The following is a 24,512-nucleotide window of genomic DNA, read 5'->3' on the forward strand; positions in this document are numbered from 1 at the left end:
TGTGGCCATTCACATGACTGAGGCCACTCTCACGATAACAATAACGTGTGTCAGCACTGCGGGCAGCGAGCTATCACTGCCAGTGATCAGTTTCGAAGCATAAACAGGACCCCTGTAGCCATTCACGCGGTTCAGGCAACTCTGAGAATAGCAGTAACGTGTGGAAGCACAGAGGACAGCAAAATCTCAGTTCCAGTGATCTGTTTCGAATAATAAACAGGACGCCTGTGGCCACCCACACAACAGGCCACTCTAGGAATAACAATGACGTGCGTTAGCACAGTAGAGAGCAAAGTACCAGTGCCAATGCTCCATTTCGTAGCATGAACAGGACACCTGTCGCCATTCACACGACCGAGGCCACTCTGAGAATCACAATAATGTGTGCCAGCACTTTGGGCAGCAAACTCTCTGCCAGTGATCGGTTTTGAAGCATTAATGGGACGCCGCCTGTGGCCATTTTCACGACTGAGGCCACCCTGGGAATAACAATAACTTGTGTTAGCACACTGGAGAGAGAAATTCCAGTGCTAGTGGTCTGTTTCGAAGCATAATAGGGACGTCGAAAGCTCCCTTGAAGTTGACGGCCAATATGACTCTTGGGTTGCGCTTCGGCGAGTTGGCTAACACCTCATGGTGGATGAGGAGGAGGCTGCCCGTTGCGTCGACGTGCGATCTGAAGGGGTGTGGCATAAATCTCCTGAATCTCAGAAATGCCATTGTGCTCGCTTAAAATATATCGTAAAAGAGCACCGATTGCTTGACGTGAGGGAAAGTCTGCAACAGCAATGATGAAGGGTGGGTGAAAGGACTGAGATCTGGGGAATGTGAATGCCGCTAACTGGGTCTTGTTCAGTCCGGCTCAAGCTTGATATCGTCAGTCTTGCAGGAACGCTGTGATGTAGTGAAGCGGTCTTCATAGAAAACCTCAGCTTTGAGCCCTCTCCCCCCCCCCCCCTCTCCCCCCGGACTAGTGCCATGTAGAGGATTAAATCGAACCTATTTGGAGCCGATAAGAACCACGGTGCACAGATTGAAGCCAGACTTGTTGCCGAGGAGAGTGTTGCGATGCAATAAAAGGCCGTTTTTGAGTGCTTGGGTGGCTTCTGAAACTGGTTTAGAATGAATGGTGGTGTTTTTCGGTTTCGTGATGCTGTGGTCTGTAACAGACGTAATCCTCTTTTTCGTTGGTGCTGCTGTGGTGCTTCGTCAGCTGGCCCAGAGGTTAAATAGGTGCAGGTCACAATTTGGGCTTCCTTCTCGCACCCGGATTAAGTAGGTTGCGTCTTCAAGGCCAGGGGGTGTACTGTTGGAGCGGAATTGTAGGATCCGTTTAATGGGCTGCTGAGAAGTTATCCCACATGAGGAATGATGCAGAGCCCTTTGAAGACTGAGGTCGTAAGGCTTGCAACGAGATCGAATGGGTAGGTCGTCGCTTTCCACCGTCGGTGTGCACTCGCCATACCCCACGGCTTAGGGAGCCCCACGTTAAACCTTAGCTCTAAAGTTGGAGCCCTCTGCACTCGTCATAATTTTGCACTAATAAATGCCGATAACGAGTCAGTTTTGACCAGTCCAGAACCTTTTCAATTTGCCTGATGGAGACGAACCTGCTGCTCCTCATCCAATTGCAGGTCGTGAACTTTAACATCAGAAGGACGAAAAATTCACTAGTTTTTTTTTTTTGTTTTTTGTTTTTTTGTTTAGAGTGCATTTTGTCTGGCAATGAATATCCAAAAATGATGCCAGTTGCGATGGTGTTGAAGTAACGCGGTTGGGAAACAGGCTTTTTGCGCGGTGGTACTCCTTTCGTCAAACGGCATTTCCCCGAAAGTTTGTTTCATCGACACTGCCACGTTTTATCAACAGATCGTTTCATCGTCATATCTTGCTATGTTTCGTCGACGACATTTTTTTTTTTTTGTTAGGGGTGCGCTGGTCTGTTGGTGTACGAGGGTAGGGGTGCAGGACCACCCGTACCCGCTGCTGCAAAGCGGCATGTACGGGTCGGTCGGGTGGGTTCGCATTTTTGTAATGAACTGCCGGAGATTGTCATCGCGATGTGTCGTGAACTGTGTGGGTCGGATAGTTTAACACGTGCCCAGTGATAAACGCACGACGAAATGTTCCTACAGCGTGAAATTTGCCTGTCAATGAAACTTCACAGCGCGGTGTGGTAGTGTCGATGAAACGATTGTCGATAAAAAGTTGATGAAACATGTGTCAGTGAAACATGTGTCGATGAAACAGGTGTCGATGAAACGACAGGGACCCTTTTTTCGATGGTTTTATGGAAGCTCTGACAATGAGGACTGCGAAGTTGCCTCCAAGAAGAAGCTCGACATGTTTTCTACAAGAGTCTGACCTTGCCAGGGTAGCTCCGAAAGACGATGGCGGACTCTCAAGAGGTAATTCGCGGCTATGGCCTGGTATAATGCAGCGATAAACATACGTCAGAATTGTAATTAGGCGGCTCGAGCCGTTGCTTGATTCAAACATTGTCGATTTTATTGTTAAAAAGACAAACCATTATGCCGCTTGCATTCATTTAAGACCAATATCATCAGGACATCAGGGTATTTTGTATGTTTTTAAACATTTTATTTAAATTAATATTTCGCATATAAGAAAGTCACAATTTATGAATTGAAGTCAAGCTGCCCTTGAAATCAATTTTTATTAACATACTTTTCAGCTGTTACAAATTATGAAACCAATGTTGCAATGGAATACTGTGGACAAAAGTTTCCTCCTAAATTAAATTGGAAAAGTTGGTGCGTGTTTGCCGGTACTGCTTTACCCCCCATTCACACTGGAAGCGGATCCGCGTTCGCGAAGCGGTTGCGAAAGCGGTTGTATAAAGATCCAGTGCAATTGCACGCGCGCTTGATGTCATCGTGTGCGCGTGCAATTGTACTGAATCCTTATACAACCGCGTTCGCAAACGCTTTGCGAACGCGGATCCGCTTCCAGTGTGAATGAGCCCTTAGGCCGAGACGCGAGGCGGGGGTACACTCGTCATGTACCCGGGTTTCGAAGCCTAGACATGCGACTGACAGGGCCTCTGATAGCAAGCAGAAGAACGCCACGTTTCACAGATGAACACATACTGCTTCGATGGCGTCCTTTCAATAGACAGACTATTTATTAACGCCAGTAAAGATACGGTCGAAATCGGGAGAAGACACTCACTGTGTTCGCGTTTCACTCGTGCCCATCCCGCACAGCCCACTACACTTATAAACAAGAGTTTGGTGACCGCTGAATTTTAACGTCGCTCCACGGAAACCACAGCGAAGAAAAGCCGATGCCGTCACGATGTTGAGACGCAACCCGAGGCAGACGAAGGAACAGACGGTGTCCGACCAACGCTGGTGAGCATAACGCCCAATGCGAACTTTTCGATGACAATGCTATCGCCGGATTCGCACGCTGTCGCGCAGTACCTATTGCGAATAAAAGTGGACGCGGTTACGACTTAGCGACGTACGCCCGGGTAAGTCAATAACCACGTTAAAGAGCAGAATAATCGGTCCAAGATGCTGGAGTCGTAGAAAATATGCGCGGCAGCCATGTTGGAAATATGTTTTTGCAAGAACAAGATTGGTTCGTGCAGGTCTTGACGTCACGGAAACGATGGGACGCGATTGGTGGCGGAGGAATACAGGATTCCCTTTGAGGGGCGTTTGACCCTACCTTCTTGACTTGTAACCGACTTATACGGTAGAATTCTTCAAGCACGCCCCGGACTAACGACGCTCGAGCTATCTTGTTGCTCATGTCACTGTTGCAGGTTATCTGAAGCTTTACCTGTGATCGCGGTCGGTTTTGAGGTTTGCCGTCGTGACAGAAATATAATCGTCCATTGCCGCCTTCTCGAGTTCTGCCTCGGCAGTACGTACTTCACTTTCAAGTGGGAGTTCTTCAAACGAGTAGGCGGGTCGGCAATGGGCGCTTCTATTTCTGTCACGACGGCAAACCTCGCAATGGGAGTGGTCAAACAAAGGGCACTAAGCACTTTCGCCAAGGCAAGATGAGTTTATGAGCTATGTAAATTATGGTTTTTGCATCGTGAAAGAATCAGAGGTGAACTGTTTTTCGGCCCACCTGAACTCCATAGAACCGGCCATCCAGTTCTCAGTAGAATTCGAGAGAGATAAAGTTTTGCCGTTCCTCGATGCTCTGGTGAAAAGGCGACAAGCTGAGATTCTCGGTCTACAAGAAACCAACAGACACCGGACGTTACCTTGATTTTGGCTCGAACCACCCACTAAATCTCAAGGCGTAAGTGGTCTCTACTCTCTTGTCTAGAGCAATGACCATCTGCTCGTCGGAAAAGGATAGAAGAAAGGAGAAAAAGACCATCCTTGCTGACCTCCAAAGAAACGGCTAAACAAGCAGTTTTGTTCAGCGCGTCGTCCGCCGACAGTGTTTTACGCGCCATAACCATGGATCGCCGGGTGACACACAGCCCCGCCCCATCGCGCGCATGAGCATCCCCCATGGAAAAGGGACCAGCGAGGCACTGGCGCGCGTTCTCCGAAAAGAAGGAATTCAAGTGGCGCACAAGCCAGTGTCAACATTAGGACGGCTCATGCCAAGGCCGAAAGATGGCCTCCCAAAAGAGCAAGTGCAAGGCGTGGTGTACAAGCTACCGTGCGCAGAGTGCCCCGCAGCCTACCTCGGTGAAACTAAATCTTTTCCCGAACGCATGCGCCAGCACCAGAACGATGTGCGCAATTTCGATCGCGAGCGTAGAGCCGTCGCCGAACATTGTGACGTGCTCGACCATCGGATGGAATTCGCGAACGCGCACGTGATAGACACGGAGCCACATATCCGAAAACGTCTGTTCTTGGAGTCGTGGCATATTCAGAACACACCGGGGAACATTAACAGGTCCATCGGTGCCTTAGCCTCTATTTACGTCCAGGGCCTGCGTCACGCTAACAAAATATCAACTCGGTGGAAGAGGTCGAAGCTCTCGCTGTCCCATTCCATTTAGTCACCCCCTGAAGGCGTCAAGTCGACCCCGAAACGTTAGGAACTAATTGTTTCTGAGCTTTCGGGTTGAAATTTCCTTCTTTCTCAGTGAAGCAATACAGCATGAATAGTTTGAACTCATACGCGTTTTTGTGCGTAAATGAAGCAAGTTATATTTCTCGCACCTACCGTTTACGTTGCAAATTAGACTGGCGTGATTGTGCGGGAATATTACATTTCTAATTTCGAATGCTCGGAGCAGCCAAAAAAGTTGACACAAAACCACAAAAATAAAAAGGACAGGAGACGATATTGACAGGCTATGCTCTGGAATGCTCTCGAAGGAGCTGTTCGATCCTGATTGTTTAATTGTGATCGCCCGATGGAAGGAGGCTCACAAGATGCCGCACCTGCCAGGAGCCATGACGCGTTCAGCTAGGATTATCTCCGCGATAAGCGCCGACTAGAGCCACTAAATGAGCTGCGCTTAGAGTATCGACACTCCGTTCCTCGACAATGTTGTGGGCGCCGCCATTTTGGTTCGTATGCAGAGCAGACGCAACTGCTGATCGTCATGATTCAAAAGTCCGACCTCCTCAGCATTAGATTCGGTGTTAGGAAGCTCATGTAATACTGCTTTTGGACTGTTGTGCACTGCTTAAACATTTGAGGAGGGCGAAAAAGCGTTTCCTGTGATTTCAGCTAAAGCTTCAGATAACTGGCAACCATGCTTTTAAGCCACAATGTGGCCAAGTATGTTTACTTTGGAGCGCAGCTTATTTAGTGGCACTTGCGCCGACAAAAAAATGTCCCCCCCCCCCCCCTCCAAAGCGGTAAAGGGTGAAAAGAAAATTGTGAGGAGGAGCATTTTTATCCCGCAGGAAAAATAAGGTGGACGTCGTACCTCGCTTTCCGCGACGGCGTCGACCTAACCCATCTTAGTGCAGGAAACCGCTGCGGCCCGGTCCAAAGATGGAAACCCCACATTCCTTCCACAAAAAACCTCATAAAACCCCAAACAAAAAAGGACAAAAACCCCTATAGATGAACAAAGAACGAGGAAACTGACCACGAGAAGATAACGCAATAAGGCAAACGAGCTGGTTAAAGTGAAACATCTCTAACCACGAGAGCTGGTGCTGCCTGGTTTCAGCCAACGGGCGGTCTTACAGCGGGTGACACCGACTCCCACGTGATTCTTCCACGATGAACGTGGTGGGAGAGAGCGTGCAAGATAACGGACCACTCGGCTGGGGTGGACCGGCTGGACGCGCGACGCGACAATACTCTCATCTATCCCCTTTCACCCCCCCCCCCCCCCCCCCCCCACCACCACCACCACCTTCTCAGTGGTGACCTGCGAAAGCGAAAATAACTTATTGCCACCTTTTCATCTTGTTCTTTTTATATTGTTTCGCGGCAACGATTGTTGTTGCCGAGGGAGTGTTTTTGTAGGTTATTTTTATCGTCTGCAACTTTTTCTTGTTTTCTTCATTCTTTCTTTTTGTTCTCGTCAGCGATCGAGCCGCCAAGTGTTCCTTCAATGTTTTATAAAATTTTTGGATGGCCATTTTTTCTCGTTGCCTTTGCTTGGTTATATTGGAACTTTGAGTGAGTTTCGGAATGAAGGCTGTTTCACATACAGTGACTGTGCGAAAAAAAGTCTGCGGTAGCCGACACAGCGATTTGTTTGTGGTTTGGAGATCATCGGTAAGAAAAACATCCGACAACAGCGGACGCTTTGTAATCTTGTTGAACGAAGCCCGTGACATTTCAAGCGATCGCACCAACGCTGCGAATGCATTCGAACCTGACGGAACCTAAAGTCCCTAAATAAGAGGTTCCTACATGTAGCGACATTATCTGGAGCGCCGACTGCGTGACGGTGAGGGTTTTGTGAAGTGAATGGTGGCGTACAGCAAAGGTTTCAACTGAATGCCGCCATTTGTTTCCAGCGAAATGTGCTTTGTCATTTTTATTGGTTCTCGTTACCTGTAAAATAACTATCAAGGAATTTTAATAGCACCCAGTCGCAGAGCTGCTGCGACTGTGCAACTTTGATTTTAATAGCAAATTGACAGGCACCGCACCGATTTCGGACACAAATCGCTGCATGTGAAACAGGCTTATGTTTGCTCAGCCTCTGTCAGCGATATTTACTGGCATGGCCGGCGCCCGTGCTACGGCAATCTGGAGTTCGCCTATCTTTTTTTGATGACTTAATGAAGGGAGACAGCATGGAGAGACACTTTGCTGCGATAAGGAGCCACCTGGGAACGCATGCAAACTCCGCTCTTCTGTTCTCAAGTGGTTCCTTATCTCAGTGGACTGTTTCTCGGTGCGTAGGGACTTGCCATTCAAGAAAACACCGAAGATTCGAGAATTGCGGCAATATTCCGGTATGTGGACGATTCTCTAATTTTGTGTACTACGGAAGCTGAGAAACAAAATGGCGGGTGCCTCAATACCATACTGAGGAGTTTCCAACAATGTTGCATCGGGCTCACCTTCACATATGAGATTCCCATTAGGAAAACCACCAAGTATCTTGATTTGGCATTAGAATTCAATTATACGCGTGTATACTGGAGGTATCAAGCCCGACCAGTTAAAGGGTTTCTCCCCTTCAACTCTGAGCATTCCAACATCGTAAACGATGGAGTAGCCACCAAAGTTCTAAAATCCAGCCTAAAAAAGCCATATGAACATCAAATCACACGAAGCTTCGAGACACAAGTTTCCAGACTTCAGGATGCTGGCTACACCCAATACGTATTGGCCTCCACATGCGAAAGAATATGCCATAGCATCAAGTAGACTAACCGCCATATTGACTCCACAATACAAAAGATACAGGAAAACCTTTTGCTCACACATATCACACATAGATTAAATCAGGGTCTCAAACCGAAAAATATAACGTTTTGGTTACGGTTACGGTTACCGCTTCTGGTTGATAACGGTTTCGTTTCGGTTTTTTACGGTTTTAATTTTTACGGTTTCGGTTACCGGTTACACGTTCCTAAAAACCGGTTTATTTCTGTTTCTATTGGTTAGTGGTAAAGGGAAGCGATGGGTAGCGGTAGGTGGTAGGGTTTCAAGCGGTTCACATGTAGAACCTCTGAAGTACGACGGCGGCCATCGCAGGAGGAGGACACGGGTTCGGCGAGGTACGACACGGGGGATGTTTGCGCGATGACTCGGTAGGGGCCGATGCACTTGTGAAGAAACTTGTCAATTCGGGCGGGTTGTCGGGCGGGGGTCCAAACCCACACAAGGGCACCGGGAGCGTAGGATGTATGTGTATGATGCTTGTCGTAGCGATCCTTGGCTATATGTTGTTGTCGCGATGTGCGTAGCTGTGCCGGCTGGCGGCACTCTTCGGCACGGGAGATGAATTTGGTGAGGAGGTCATTTTGGTCGGTTGACGGAGCAACAGGAAAGATGGTGTCCATAGTGCATGAAGCTTCGCGACCGTACACTAAATGGTAACCTGTAGTAGACAGGTTACCATTTTTTTTTTGTAGGCAGGTTTCGCTTACAACACTGCCTGGAGGGCAGTGTTGTAGGCGAAAGTTACAAAGGGGAGTACTGTGTCCCAGTTTGAATGATCACTGGAGATATACATATATATCATGTCAGCGAGAGTCTTATGGAAACGTTCGGTGAGCCCGTTTGTCTGGGGATCATATGATGATGTTGTCTTGTGAACTGCCCGACAGGCTTTCAAAATGGCTACAAGTTTGCTTGAAAGATACTGCCGTCCACGGTCGTCCACGGTGGCGCGCCGTGACGTAGGAGTATGTTATGTACAAAGAATTGAGCTACTTCTTCAGATGTTGTAGAGGTCAGCGCGGCGGTCTCAGCGTATCTAGTCAAGTGGTCAACGGCTGTGACAATCCAACGATGACCGTGCGAGGAAACTGAGAATGGGCCAAACAAATCGATCCCCACTCTTTCGAAGGGCGTACTGGGGCAAACTAAAGGTTGGAGTAGTCCAGCTGGTGCTGTGGTTGGACGTTTTCTACGCTGGCAGTTCAAGGAGGACTGAACATATTTAAAGACGGACGTCTAAAGGTGGGGCCAGGAGTCGCCTCGCCTAATTCGAGCATATGTTTTTTTGGAATCCCATGTGTCCTGAGGTGGGATCATCATGAAACGATTGAAGAATATCCTTGCGCATTTGCCGAGGAACGACAACTAGCCATCTGTTGCCTTCAGGGGTAAAGTTATGCCTGTAGAGTACACCATTTTGAAGGGAAAAGTGCTATAACTGTTTGCGCAACTTTTTATTAAGGAAGTGAGTCGGTTTATTGAGATGCTCGATTATTTCTTTGATCCATGGATCCTTGGATTGCTCTAAAGTAATAGGTTCGAGGCTGACAGCGCAAACATCAAATACATCGTCCATGTTTTCGAGACGTTCTTCAGGTTCGATTACGGGGCATCGAGATAGGCCGTCAGCGTCTGTATGTTTGCGACCAGATTTGTATACTACTGTATAATTGTACTCCTGAAGTGCAAGAGTCTATTGGCCAAGTCTTCCAGTGAGGTCTTTTAGGGAAGAGAGCCAACATAAGGCGTGGTGGTCGGTAACGATAGTGAAATGCCTACCATAAAGGTATGGCCGGAATTTGTTGACGGCCCAAACGACAGCCAGACATTCTTCTTCTGTTATGGTCTAATTTTTTTCAGCGGTAGAGAGCATTGAACTTGCATAAGCTATGACGTATTCTTTTGTTGTGTTGTGGTCACGCCGCAATAGGACGACACCAAGGTCATAACCACTGGCATCGGTATGCAACTCCGTATGCGCAAAGTCATTAAAGTGTCCCAGGATGGGATCGGACTGGAGAGTGGTTTTAAGAGCATGAAATGAGTCACGACATTCAGGGGACCAGGTAAATGCTGTATTGGCTCGTAACAAGGAGTGAGTGGAGCAGCGAACTGTGCGAACTGTGGAACAAAACGACGAAAATAAGAAGAAAGTCCTAGAAAACTGCGAAGTTGTTTTATGTTAAGGGGAACAGGAAACTCGCGTACTGCCTTAATCTTGTCTGGGTCGGGTCGGATGACATCTTTATTTACGAGGTGGCCAAGGATCTTAAATTGTCGAGAGGCGAAGCGGCACTTTTTTGTGTTGAGTACAAGGTTAGCTTTCTTGAGACAGCCGAGCACATCGGAGAGTCGACAGAGATGGTCGTCAAATGTACGAGAAAATATAATAATATCATCAAGGTAGCAAAGGCATATGTGCCATTTAAGACCGCGGAGGACGTTATCTATCATGCGCTCAAACGTTGATGATGACGATAATGAGGGTGATGGCTGCACGGGACGATGGATGGGTCACAATATATATATATATATATATATATATATATATATATATATATATATATATATATATATTTTTATATATATATATATATATATATATATATATATATATATATATATATATATATATATTGTTGCGGTGTTGTCGTTGAAGGAGTTTTCAGTACTAAAGTGGCGAAGCGGGCGAGTTGGTTCATGATATAAAATTTAAAAGCGCTAACAAAGACGATGACAAAAAAGGAAGGCGAACAGGACGAGCGCTTTGAAGGAGTTGTCAGTCTCTGGCGGTCGCAACGAGGTAGAGGGGCTTAGAGCGATAAACCGGGGTTCCGGTCTGGACTGGAAAGTGACCCCCATAAGGAGGCTGCCATTGTACGCAAATTTGACCACACGTCACATGACCAAACCAAATACATGACGTCACAGGAAAGATGGCAGCGCCCATGCAGCGGCTGGCCGCAGCTGGGCCGGAGCTTGTCGGATGCTTTGTTGGTTGTCGTTCGTCTCGGCGAGTTGATTTGAGACGCGGAAGCCGTCATATGAGGCCGGTCGAAAGCGAGTTCAGAGTTCAGCGTGGTGTTTGACGTAGGTATAACGTGAAAATACGGAGAAACGGTGTGCATTTCGCTGGTGACCGACCGGGATATTGCCACGGAAGAGACAATCTGACCTACGTTGCTCGGACCTCGGATTGATTCGGATACCGCTAGGATAAAATTTAAGGCGACGTTTCTGTGCTCTCGTTGACCATCGGAATCTTCGAGGTTTGCAGTGAAGCGTGTGCAATATATTTGGATACACAGTTTAGCGACGGAACGTGCGTGAGTCGTGCTTGGCGGTGTGCAATCGTGGTGCAGCTTCGATCAAATGACCGAGGGCTCACTTCGGTTGTGCGGCGCACCGGAAGGCTGCCTTGAAGCTGGTAGTTCCCGTGCCGTGCTGAATGATGCTGTGCTGCTTACAAATTGTTCCGGCGTAGAAGTGCACTTTCACGGAGCACAGGTGTGCGGCGCACCGAAGAGCTGCCTTCAAGCTGGTAGTTCCTGTGCCATGCTTTAGGTGATGCTGTGCTGCTTCCGAAATTGCTCCGGCGTAGACGTGCACTTTCACGGAGCACAGGTGTTGCAGTTGGCATTGATCCCGCCGGTCTGTCGCACGTTTCGTCAACACAAACGTTTCATCCACACTCGTTACGCGAATTGCAAGCTGCCCGGACATTTCATCGAGCGTGTTACGTACCCAGCTCACGCCGCTTTGTGGCAACAGTCTGCAGTGGCTCATTACCAGAAAGGTCCCACATCCATTTCAGTTGAGTTCGTCCACGGCAGTCGCCAAACCCCGAAGGAGAGGATTTATTCGGACAGAATGCCACTAAAGCAATGCAGCTTCTTCAGTGGTCAGGATAGATTCTCTTCTGCTAGTTTTGTTATACTGTCACGGATCCTTGTTCCAGTCCTATCTTCTATCAATATTCACTATTCTGGGACACTGCAGGTCATGCTCAGCTGTAATCGTGTGTTCAGGTGGAGGTGCTGGGCACTTTACCCGTAGCCCTTCACTCTGTGTGAACCCGGCGGCTCTTCAGCCGAGTTACCCGATAATGGGACACGGCTGGCGGACTATTCTGCGTCTTATACCCCTGTCGAGCCGTAGGCAAAGTCCTGACCCGAGCCTGGCAGAACAACCGCAAGACGACCGAATACCACAATGAGTAATTTCGGAAATACACCACGAAGCACCTGAAATCCGAGCCAGTTGCTGCTACCAGGAAAAACCACCGGAACTCGGTCTCCTGTCAGAAAATCCGAAGCTGACTAAGCCAACAATGACAAACCTGTAGCAGCAAACCGTGTCCCCTCCCACCATTGTTTGCATGCCCGTCGCTAATCACACTCCGACGCTTTTTCACGCAAGCTGTATGAAGACGTCAAGGACTGGATTGAACAATATGACAGTGTCGCCCGCCACATTGGGTGGACAGACAACCAGCTCCTGCAGAACCTATACTTCTCGTGGAGGAAACTGCCGGCGCTGGTCTGAGAACCATGGATCCTCCTTAACGTCATGGGAAGTTTGCAAGATCGAGCTGAAGCGCACATTCGTCAGCCAACATCAACGAGAGAGAGCCGCATTCTTGATTCTGTCCAGGACACGGCCCCAACGAGAGCGCCACCGCACTCGTGGAGGATGTTTTGCGCTTGATCGAGCGCCCACGCCCACGCCGACGTTGATGCTTCAGAAGACAAGAACCTAAGATTCCATGCCCCTCACGTGAGGGACAACACCTTCGGCAGCCTTGTCCGCAACCCCCAACAACAGTCGAAGTGTTCATATCACCAAGGCTTCCAACATGGAATGTGCACTGCATGCCCGAGCCTGCCACTATGAATAACTTCCCGGCGTCTCGACACTCGAGTTGTCCAGCTACTACTTCGACGCCAGCCTCCCAGGCATCCACGACATCATCCACGACGTTGTCTGGGAGGAGATCAGGAAGCTACTTCCTGCCATCAGTCGCCCGGCTTTTATTTTGATTGCTGAGAGTGTTTCGGAACAAGTTTGACAGGTATTTCAACCGAGACTTCTGCGAGCGAAGCGGCATCTGACAAACCAAGGGCAACTTACGCCACAATGGCACGACGACCGCCACCGGCTGCCCCTTAGTATTCAATGCCAATTCAGTGAGACACTCTAATGCCGAAGCATTCCCGACATCGTGTGTAGGTCTGTGCTCAACAATGTACACCGAGGAAAACTTAGGTGATGCGAATGTGCGACCGAAAACCACTTTGCTACCACTGCATGAAGCCGACCATGTCTACCAATGCAGCCCGTATTAATGAATTGGTCTGCGAGGGTTCGTGCCAAATGACCCTCGATCACGTCTCGAGGAGCGACCACGGGAGATTAAGGATTACCTTCGGCGACCTTTGTCCCTGATGCCGAAGGTGCTGAATCGAAGATTCTGAATCCCTGATTACCCCGAAGCTCCTCATGTCCATCACCTCAACAAGAGGTAAGCACGACAAAGCAGGTGAGCGGCGATGCAGTGACAGTGGATTTGGTGTCGGTTGTCGTCCAAGGACAATACCTAAAAATTTGCTGACACCAATTTTCTGTGTCCACTCCACGAAGCACACAATTTCCAACTTTGAGGGAGAATGCCTCTGAGTGACTTGAAGGAATAGAATGGTTGGTTGCTCTCAAAAGTGAACTGCAAGCATCACCAGACTTGGATAGCAAACAAAAATTGTTGCCAGCTATCAAGTCAACGGTACAGCAAAAGGCGCAGCCACGTAAGCAATACATGCCCGAGCTTGCTGCATTCATGCCGAAAACTACCAGGAAAATTTTCGGATTAGAAGCCAGCCCTGTAGCTTCAGTGCATCAGACGTCAGTGGCCGCACATGACGTCTGATTACAAGACAGCATCAGTCGGTCAAAGTTGCCACTCGACCAAAGTGAACACCGACGTACCAGGAGCGTCATCCGACAACAAGGTCCACAGGTACTACGACTAAACGGCTGACACGAGACTGTCGCAGAGAGAACTCATTATGGAACCATTTCCTAAGAATCAATAATTATGTAATCAAGTGGAAATAAACATATTTGATGCACTAACCAGATAAACATATTTCCGCTTGCCTTCATGCCTTGAGAGTCTACACACCGAGAATTGTGTCCACTGCACGCTCTGGACCTTGCGAGGACACTCTCATCTCTGACCCTTCAATATTAATTAAGGGGTCATACCAAACTGGCAGACTTCTTGCAAGGGGCTGCACTAGTTCAACCTTTCCTGAACATCTGGTGCATCCGAAAACCAACTCCAGTGATGTGAAAATGTTATTTATTAATTTATTCCTTCCAGGGGCCTTCGTAGACATTGCAGAGAGGATACTTAAAATACACACATGATAATAGCATTAAAGCACACTGCTGTAACTTGTTAATTGGAAAAACAAACACACCTCTGAGCATATAGTTTAATAGTATGTGTTGATGCATTGTTATATAGCATGACACTTCCTATATGTATGACACAATAGACCCTTTGCAGAACCTTATCAAGCAACACAACTGTCACAATTTTTTTCGGCGTAAAGCACACCAATGGGCCCCAGTTCACGTCGAACGCTAATGCAGCATTCGAGTCCAATAGGTGCTGAGCCGAATTCACAGGGATGGCAGACATAACATTTTTAGTGAAAAGACTGTGAGAGTGCAGGCGAGCTGGTGGTAGCTAATCATGTCGTATTACACCCGAGACTGCGGTGGAAGAATCGGAAGAACTTTCAGTAGAAGGAACAGACACAGAGAACGTCTCAAAATTTCCTCCACCGCAGTCTCAGGTGTAATACGACATGATAACATTCTTGTCGAACAAATGCCCAAAGTCTGAAAGCCTGGGGTAATTACAGTAGTAGCTACTGTAATTTGTTTCATCAGAATTTGGCAGACGGCAAAGGTCTCGGTGAGTCAATACACACATTGGAGAGAGGCACATGACAACATATCACCAGAGTGCTCGTCTGCACAGATTTGTCACACACCTTCGCTCCGTCTCTCTGATTGGCTCGAGGAGGCTGTGGCGGTTGGCCTTTTCTAAGTTACGGTGATGCGAAGTATAGACAGCCCACACTTTTAAAAAGAGTCTATTGAAGAGACCGAAAGGAATGGTAGTCAACATTTTTCAACAAGACTGCTCGCCAGGCAAGGGATGAACACAAATGTGAATCATCTTATGCAGGTAATTAGAACAATTAAATAATTGACCGACTAATACAATGCACTCTTGATGGAAAAGAGTATAGCTGCAATAAATCCTACAAAACAGAAAAAATGCGCAGTTAATCTATGCATGCACCAAAACACTTGTTCTTATAGCAAGCCGAATAGCTTTGAAGCAGGTGCCTCCAACGATTTATTCTTCCCCGTACTCAATAAAACGCCATCCTCGTAGCTGAAAATAAGGGTGCACTTCGCACTCACACACACAAAAAAAAAATAAAAGGAAGAAAAGCGATCGAATGTAGAATCGTGGATTAGCACAAAAGAATCGCAGGAGCTTCCTCGCTAAAAGTTGCTATGGTTGTTCGGTGACGGAGGGCTGAAACAACTTCCCTTAGGCCCTAACGCGACGTATACATTTCGCGTAGATTCTCAGATATTTCAACGTTCAAACAAAGCTAAGAGAATGCGAAAATTTCATGTTAAAAGCACTCAAAGTTCTATCGGTCCTCGGACACATCCCGGAATCCGAGCACCGGTACGGCGATACAGAGCTGATGCTGTCTCACAGGCGTTAATATCCAGATGATCCAGAGCGATCTTGCGCAAAAAACGGTATAAAGTCTCATTCCTTCATATTTTCACATTATACCTGCGTCAGCGAGCACGAAGAAGCCCGAAGTCGTCGGAAAGCAGCTGCACATCACGGCTACCGCGCACCGAACAAACTCGCATCCGCCAGCTCTTGGCGCTGCCATCTTACCTGTGACGTCACGGCTCTTGGGAGGTCACGTGACGAGTGGTCACATTTGTGTAAAGTATGGCGGCAACCGGGGGGGGTGCCACTTCCGAACTTCCGGTTTATCACTCTAAGCCCCTCTACCTCGTTGGGCGGTCGGCTTTTATTTGGAACTGCCGGGCGCAGCTCGAGCTGTCGCGCGCCCTAGCCATTTCTCTGGCGCGCTCTTTTTCTTCATCTATGTAACAATATATATATATGTATGGAAGAAAACGCACCTGAGATGGTTGTTGGAGTTTTTAAAGCATATTATTGGTAAAGTTGGTCTTCGTTTCGGCCTGAGACAGGCCTTCTTCAAGACTGGTTGCCGAAATCAGTTACAGAGTTGTTTTCGGTTTCCACACCCCGGTCGCGTCACGTGTCAGATCACGGGTAAAAATGCCCAAGTAAAAAAAAAAAAGAAAAGGAAAACGCTGTTCACAGAGTTGGATCGGCCCAGACGGCCGGCAACGCACGCCGCGGAAAAACGTAAAAAAAAAAAAAAAAAAAAGTGCTGTATTTTGTGCGGTTGGCCGCAGCAGACGAACACTTCCCTCTTTTCTGGTGTGTTTCTCCACAACTCACCACATAAGTAAAACAAAGTCGCAAATTAATTTTGAAAGATATTGCGAATAGTTTAAGTGGAAGAAGTTTTTAGTAACTGGAACCAATTTAGGCGGAACAGGTGATCAGCCTGCCTTAAATGCACGTGTTTCATCTAACAAAAAAAATCAATTATAGATAAAAAAAAAGCGTTCCACTTAAACCCGTTTGATACGCTAAAAATTTGCCAGGACTTAGTCAAAATTAGTCGAACGCCAGCCTTGTGCGGAACTTAACTTGTTTACCGGGAGTGCGGTACTTCTATAATCCTAAACAATACTAATGACGCGCCTAAATTATACTTGAAGTGTCAGCGGTTGCTTAGAGCGTACTTGGAGTAGGCTAGTAGTTATAGAATAATGTTTTATTATAATAATAATGTTTTATTTTTCTTTAGTGCCCATAAACAGCTGTAACGCCTTTTGTGTGGTGCACTGTCATTTCGTGTTTACACCAACACTATTAAACATACAAACATGCACAAAATTACACAGACATTTGTAAGGACACAAATACAAGTTTACAGAGCCAATACAAGCTTACATTAATTTTTGGTTGGATAAAATATACTTTTTTAAGGCCGACTTAAGACTAACAAAATCAAGAAAAATATCAACATCACAATCGCATAAAACATTATAGGCAGACTGCATACGACACAATGGCGACGATTCACAAATTCTAGTAGGATAAAATGTTAAAAAATGGCGACTAGCTCTGAATGGCACATGAAAGTCTAAATTCATGAGTAAATTTTCAGTATTAACAGTACCATGCACTACCTCGTTGATAGCCTTTCGAGGCTAAATAAAGACAGCAACAAATCGTAACTAAAAAACCGTTTCCGACCAATGTATCGGTCATCAATAATTCGCATAAACCTCTTCTGCACACGCTTAATGATTGCAACTTGTGGTAAAGATACTGAATTCCAACTAATCGAACCAAATTCAAGTCCTGAGCGTACAAGGCTACAAAATAAACGCACTACAGATAATGGTGAAGTAAAAGAACTCGATAAACGTGTGATCATTCCCAACTTTCTTATCGCTGATCCAACGATCTTAGAAACGTGCGCAGTGAATGATAGAGTACTATCAATATACACGCCAAGGTCTCTTACCAGAGATACACGATCAATCACATTCCCCTCGAGCACATAAGGGTAAAAGAAAACGTCCCGCTTTCTCGATAAAGAAATCACTTTAGTTTTTTCAGGATTTAGCGACATAGCATTTTTTTCACACCACTTTGAAATTGCACCAATATCAGTTTGCAATAGAGTACAATCAGTATGGTCTTTAATATTTAAAAAGAGTTTTATGTCGTCAGCAAAAAGAAGGACGTTTGAATGATTGACGCATGATACTATATCGTTTACAAACAAAATAAACAACAGTGGTTCCAAGTTCGAACCTTGGGGTACACCAGAAGTTGATGTAAAACACTTCGAAACAGAGTTGCCAACACGAACAGTATTACTGCGTAAATTCAGGTAGCTCCTGAACCATTCACAAAGCTTTGGGCACATGCCATAAAAAGAAAGTTTGCAGAGGAGTAAAGTATGATCTACACGGTCGAAAGCCTTCGACGTGTCAAAATACACGGCATCAATTTGGCCTCGGTTTGTGACTATCGGCACAGAGAAATCTAGAAAAGAGCACAAATTTGTTTCAACGGACTTTCCCTTTAAAAAAAAACATGCTGAAAAGGACTAATTTTTTGACTGAGGTAATTTGAGATCCGGTTATGCATAACCATTTCGAAAACCTTCGCAAAACCGCACAATAACGAAACGGGACGATAGTTACTAACTAATGACGGATCACCAGCTTTGAATATGGGCACAACTATAAAAGACTTCCACAAACTAGGGAAAGTACCCTCCCTTCATGAGAGATAGGTTAAATATATGTTCCAAAATGAGAGCAAATATATCGGAACAAGCCTTAATAATAAAATTGGGTATACCGTCAATTCCCGTTGAGAACTTAGGTTTTAATTTTTTTATCGCCTCAAGAACTTCTGAGACATCGACAGTAAAAGCAGATAAAAAGTCTGTGTTGTTAATATTGTCTGATGCCACCGGCAGTTCTAAAACTAGAATAGCAGCGACTAAAGTAATCAGAAAAACGATTAGCTATGTCAATTGGCGAGGAAAAATAGCCAGTTGATTCACGTAAGCATAAGTTTTGTGCATTGTCGCGCAGGGTGGTTTTTAGCATAGCGCCAGAATGTCCGAGGTTTTCTCTGGTTAAGCTCTTTTCAACATTCGACGAGTGCAGTAGCTTATCCTTTTTGTAGACTTTTTTTCACCAAAGCACGGTAAACACTGAATTTATCGTACCAGACGGTTAGCCCTGTTTTCTTATACATTCGATTACAGTGAGACTTGTTACGAAAGAGGCGTTTTAGCTCTCTAGAGAACCAGCTGGGATACTTAGGTTTATGTGCTTGCTGTTTCGGAATAAAAACGCTCATCGCAGTAGACACTACCGTTGTCAATTTTGTAGTGGCTGATTCAGCATTTTGATCCGATAAAACATCAGACCAATTATGCTGAACAAGACTATCGTAGAAACCGCCATAGTCTCCATTTCGGTAACAAAACGACAACAACTGATGATTTGCACGGGGCCTACATGACAAACAAAACTGAACTACAAAAGGAGGATGATATGCATCGACAGGCACCAAAGGTATAACAGCCGAAACAAGATACTCTATGGGTGCATTTGATAAGCATAAATCAAGCACGTTATCAGCAGTATTTTTGCAAAAGTTAAACTGCGTAAACCCACAGAAATTTGAAAAAGAAAGTAACCATTCCTCTTTTCTAGAAGTAACACTATTTATATGCGATACCGCTCCAGTCGACCAATCAAGACCAGGAAGGTTAAAATCTCCATATATTTGTACTTTGTATTTAGAAAAGTCAACAGTATTACAGAGGGTCTCAAAATGGTCAATAAACGCAACGTCATCAAAAAGTGGAGGGAAATAATAGTTTCCTATTAATTACGATCTATACATACTTGGCATTTATACTTGGATCATGGAAAGACTCCCGCAAGCTATATACTCTACTGTTTGTATTATTCTATTACACTCCCTGCCTTATAGTATACTAGAAATATGTCAAGTATACTTTTATTACGCTCTTTTTCGCTAAGGAGGGAGAGGCCCGTGTTAAATCGTCACGAGCTACGTTGAAGATGTGTTACTCCTGAGCATCCGTACCGACCCACACGCAATGGACGAAAAGAAGCTACGAATTCTTATGCACGGGGTGAAGAATGATATTTTTGGGGGCCTCGTGCGTAACCCGGCAAGAACCGTCGAAGCCTTCGTCACTGAGGCAACGAACATCAAGCGTGCCCTACAAGCGCGCGCCTCCCACAACCAGCGACTTCCCGCCGTCGCTGCCCTCTCGCCCTCCAGCTGCCAGACCCCGGACATCCGCGAGATCATCCGGGACGTCGTCCGGGAAAAGCTAAAGAAACTCCTACCTGCTGCCGCGATCCCAGCTTCGCCCTCAATCGCCGAAATTCTCAGGGAAGAGGTTTACAAAGCGCTCCCGCCGGAGGTTCAGGTCAACGTGGCTCCAGAACCACCGGCCCTAGGCTGTGCAGCCGTACCTCGTCACTCGTCTTCTAGGTAGCACTCCGGGGCACCCCGACAAGAGGCCACTTCGCCACAGTACACTCCTCACGAGGAGCAACGAGGGCTTCAAAAGATCGATGTGTGGAGTGCTGCAGACCTGCGCCCCAATGTGCTTCCACTGTGGTGAGGCTGGCCATGTCTATCGCCGTTGCTACTATTGCCAGTTTGGGCTCCGATGTTTTCAGCCGACCGACCCAAGCCCAAGGTACGGCGAGCCTCGACGCATCGGCACTCGTGGACACCGGTGCGGATTACTCCGTATTAAGTGGGACATTCTCTCAACGACTACGGAAAGTGACGACGCCATGTGACGGACCTCAGGTAGGAACCTCCAGAGGACACCTCATCACGCCTGTTGAAAGGTGCACTGCTCGCGTCGAAATTCACGGGGAGACCTGTCCAGTCAAGTTCGTCGTCTTTCAGGACTGTACGAGAGACGGCATCCTTGGCATGGACTTCCTGTGTGAATATGGTGCCGTGATCGACCCTGGAGCAAACATCCTGACGCTGCGAAAGCCCGTCCTACCTCCGGAGGGATCCAAAATGACGCCAGCTGCCGTCCAAGTCATTGATGATCACGCGAACCTGCCGCCGTGGTCGAGTGTTCTTGTGCCCGTCGTGACCGATCCAGCCACCTGCGGAGAAGTTCTTCTGGAGGGCAGCGTTCAACTCCTCCTAAAGAAGTCGACTTGGCGTTGAACGAGGCATTGCGGGTTTTTAAGAAGGACGTGCAACTGTTCTTATGACGAAAGTTCGACAGGAGCCGCAGCACCTAACGAAGGGTACCGCCGTGGGTTACGTCGAGCAACTTAAAGCGTCAACCGCCATTACCGCAATCTCCGAGGAACCTTCGCCGTCACAGTCCAACAGCCCGCGCCTTCGCAGCTCGACGTCGACCTCGAGCTGCCCGATTCAGAACGGCGACGGGCAGTTGAACTTCTCAGCGAGTTCACCGAGTGCTTCGCGACGTCATCAAGGGTGCGACAAATGACGGTAGCAAAGCATGGCGTCGTTACTAACAATGACGCACTGCATAATCACCAGTCGCCGTACCGGGTCTCTTTAAAAGAAAGGGAGGTGATACAAGAACAGGACCACGAGATGCTCGGCGACGACATTATCCAACCTTTAAGTAGTTCATGGGCGTCCCCAGTTGTCCTTCTAAAGAAGAGAGACGGAACAATGCGGTTCTGCGTGGACTACCGTCGACTAAATGCTGTGACGAATAAAGATGTCTACCCGCTTCCCCGAATCGACGTCGCCCTAGATCTGCCGCGCCACGCCCGACATTTTTCGTCAATGAACTTGAAGAGAGACCGGCAGATGGAAGTCGACGAACGAGATCGCGAGAAGACAGCCGTCGTAACGTCGGACGGACTGTACGAATTTGTAATAATGCTCTTCGGACTATTCGCAGCAGCGGCAACACTTCAGTGCGTTATAAATACCGTGCTGGCAGGCCTTGAATAGCAAAGCTGTCTCGTCTACCTCGACTACGTCGTGGTATTGCAAAGCGACTTTGACGAACACTTGAGGCGACTTCGGGCCGTGCTTCAAGCCAAGAACGCCGGCCTGACACTCAAACCGACAAAGTGCCGGTTCGCCTTTGCTCAACTGAAGTTTCTAGGCCATGTCGTTAGTAGTGAAGGTGCACGGCCTGACCCTGCGAAGATATCTGCTGTAGACAACCCGCGCTGAATGTCCTCTTTCAACATTCTTCACACGAAGCTATCCCGAAGTGACTCGTTCAATGCGGTTCAAAAATCGCACGTCTTCGACAGGTTCCGAAGCTCAACGACGTAGTCGGATCTTCACTCGCACTCACGCTCTGCACGTCGATGGAACTTCGCTCGCTCACCGATGATGAACGGCTTCGGACACAATTGGTCGTTCAAGATATTTGTTAGGATCTCGAAGCTCTTAGTCGAAGGCAGCTCTGGGGCCGTTAAAGACTTCAGTAGCCCGCAAGTCTTCGGCCCGATTATATTGAGGAAAGCATGAACCTTGTCGCTCACCTGAACTCGGTTGACGATCACGATCAAGAACAAAGTTAACCTCTTTTCATACGAAGCAGAGTCGCTAGCGGACACGTCGAACGGTTCCAGCTGGCCCCTTCGCCTGGCGAAATACGTCACCGCTGTCTCGTCTCCTGGCATGACAGAGGTCACTGCAGCGTCAGCACTGTTCGACAGCTTGAACAGAGGCTGAATTTGGGAAACACTTGCCGTCATGGCCGACGCAGGATGGCTTCTTGGTCCAATCTTCGTCGCCAGTTGTTGAGTACTGGCGTTGGTGATGAACGAGGCAGGTTTCCATGAGACAACTACGTATATTAGATCATGCTTATGGATTGGTGGTCACGACGAGACGTGCGCGCAAGAGACTGCGGAGCGCACTTTTTTTTAGTTCTTAGCGCATACGGACTAACCGAGCTGCAGTTATTGGTGCCGCCATGCCGGACACGAAATGTATTATAACAATAGAGCTCCGTAAAATTATAACTAGTATGAAGTGGTGAAGGAAGTTTGGAAGGGAGGTATGGTGCCGGTTTGGCTTACAAAAATGCGGTCGTGTGTTTGAGATTTGATATCCAAGCAATATTAGAACTAAAGCAACGCATTATGGGCAGGCTGATGTTGGTAGCGCATAGTAGAACATCAAATGTCGGGATACAAGGTGATATGGGATTTTTGTCGTTTAAGGGCAGGGTAGCTAGTGGTAAGAAATAATTTGGAGAGACTAAAAAAAATAAACATTGAACGACGGGCATGAATTCTTTCTAGCTATTTGTACATGAAGGGCGTTGATACAAAGTACAACGGCGAACAAGCCCATTAGTATGGGACTGGCTTGGCTGCTCGACCGAGCAGGTTAAGAAGCGTAGTGTCTCCCTTTCGCGTCATCAGGTGCGTCTAGTCTGGAGGTCTACCACTGCCTGCTAGTCGTGGGAGCAGACGAGCAGCAGCCAGCGGCATCGCCTGCTATTTCACCACCGTCTATCGTCGTCTGCAATGCCGTGAGACGCAGACACGTAAGCTGCACGTCGGTGTCCATTTTCGCCTTGTCCGCCTGCTATTCATCCGCCGTCTAAAACCTTCTGCGACGCTCAGAAGAGACGACCATGGGAGCGGCGTTCTAGCTTTCCTTCGTGCACGAACCACGGTCCAACACACGCGTCTGTCAGCGTCTATCGATGTGCGACAATAAGCGGCCGTGAGGACTAAATAACTCAATAAAATAAACATGTCCTTGCAGCTTTACTGTTCTTGTTACTCTTTTTTCACGTGGCATCCGCGACCAACGTGGCTGAGCGTAATGACGCGCAGTTCAATCCCGACGTAAAAATGTTTACTTTTGTGGCCCAGGTGCACTGGAGAACTTTAAAGCTTGTCGTCGAGGCGTAATGACAGGAACATAAACAGACATAAGTGATGCGAGCCGAACGCCCGATTGACTCCAACCGAATGGCTCGCAAATTCTTACCTATGTAGGAGCCTTCTTAATATTGAAACCATGGTCGACATACCGACGGTTGCACAATTCAAAGAGCAGCGGGGCCGCTTTTGCGGGAACCAACATCTTCATTCAGCATCAACACGCGCAAAGAAAGATATCAAGCCAGAACGGTCTGAAAAACTGATCTGGGACGCTAGGCGCAGGCCAGTCCCGAAAGCGCGTACTTGGGGCAGTTGTTTTTTGCAAACTACTTCGGTTGAGAAAATTCTCCTCTAAGCGCCCTTTGTGAACTCAAAACCGCCCGCACTTATAGAAATTGACGAAGTCAACGAGCCACGCTCATTTATCACTCTGCAGACGCCGGGAGCCGTGTTTGTTAATAGTAATAGTAATAGTAATATTTATTCACAGGAAATATATACAAAAACAGTGATCTGGCCCACAAAAGCAGGGGTGTGCTTGTGTGTGGGGCCAGGCAAACGACGGAACGCATCGACATGAGGAAATCGGAATCAAATTGCACAACAGAAAAAAGGCACTTAGAAGTTATGCAGTTAGACATATTACAATTAATTCATTAAAGAATGACACCAGGTTTTAAGTTTGAATTTTATTTTTTTTAAGGATGTCATAGCTATTAAAAATTGAGGAAGTCTATTAAATATTGTTGGAATATAATGATTTCTTGTTCTTTTTCCGTAGTGGGTGTATACTTTCGGGACAACATATCTTTCTGTATGTCTTAAGACTCTGGTTTTGGCCACTTTATTCTTAAAAGTCTTATTAAAAAAGTTTTGCGTGATTGTAGCAAAGATATGAAATTTTTCAAAAAATAAAATACCCAGCTTTGCCACCTTTTCCTCCATTTCTAATGTTTCGTACCCAGTTCCATAGGTGATATGGTTCACAATCTGTTTTAATACCCGATCTATCGCAGTCATTTTAGAACGAGAAC

The 24,512-nt window shown here is 47.1% G+C and overlaps 1 protein-coding gene across 1 annotated transcript in view; it reads right to left on the reverse strand.

The window, feature by feature from the left end:
• The window catches only part of LOC120841883 (beta-alanine-activating enzyme-like), a 59,748-nt gene extending 37,416 nt beyond the window's left edge, over window positions 1-22,332 (reverse strand). Inside the window, exon 1 of the mRNA XM_042289709.1 lies at window positions 22,117-22,332. Coding sequence (XP_042145643.1) covers window positions 22,117-22,332 — 216 coding nt within the window. The remainder of the gene's footprint in view (window positions 1-22,116) is intronic.
• Window positions 22,333-24,512: the final 2,180 nt, after the last annotated feature.

This window comes from Ixodes scapularis, unplaced genomic scaffold (genome assembly GCF_016920785.2).
Source record: "Ixodes scapularis isolate PalLabHiFi unplaced genomic scaffold, ASM1692078v2 PGA_scaffold13__105_contigs__length_92229423, whole genome shotgun sequence".
NCBI lineage: Eukaryota > Metazoa > Arthropoda > Arachnida > Ixodida > Ixodidae > Ixodes > Ixodes scapularis.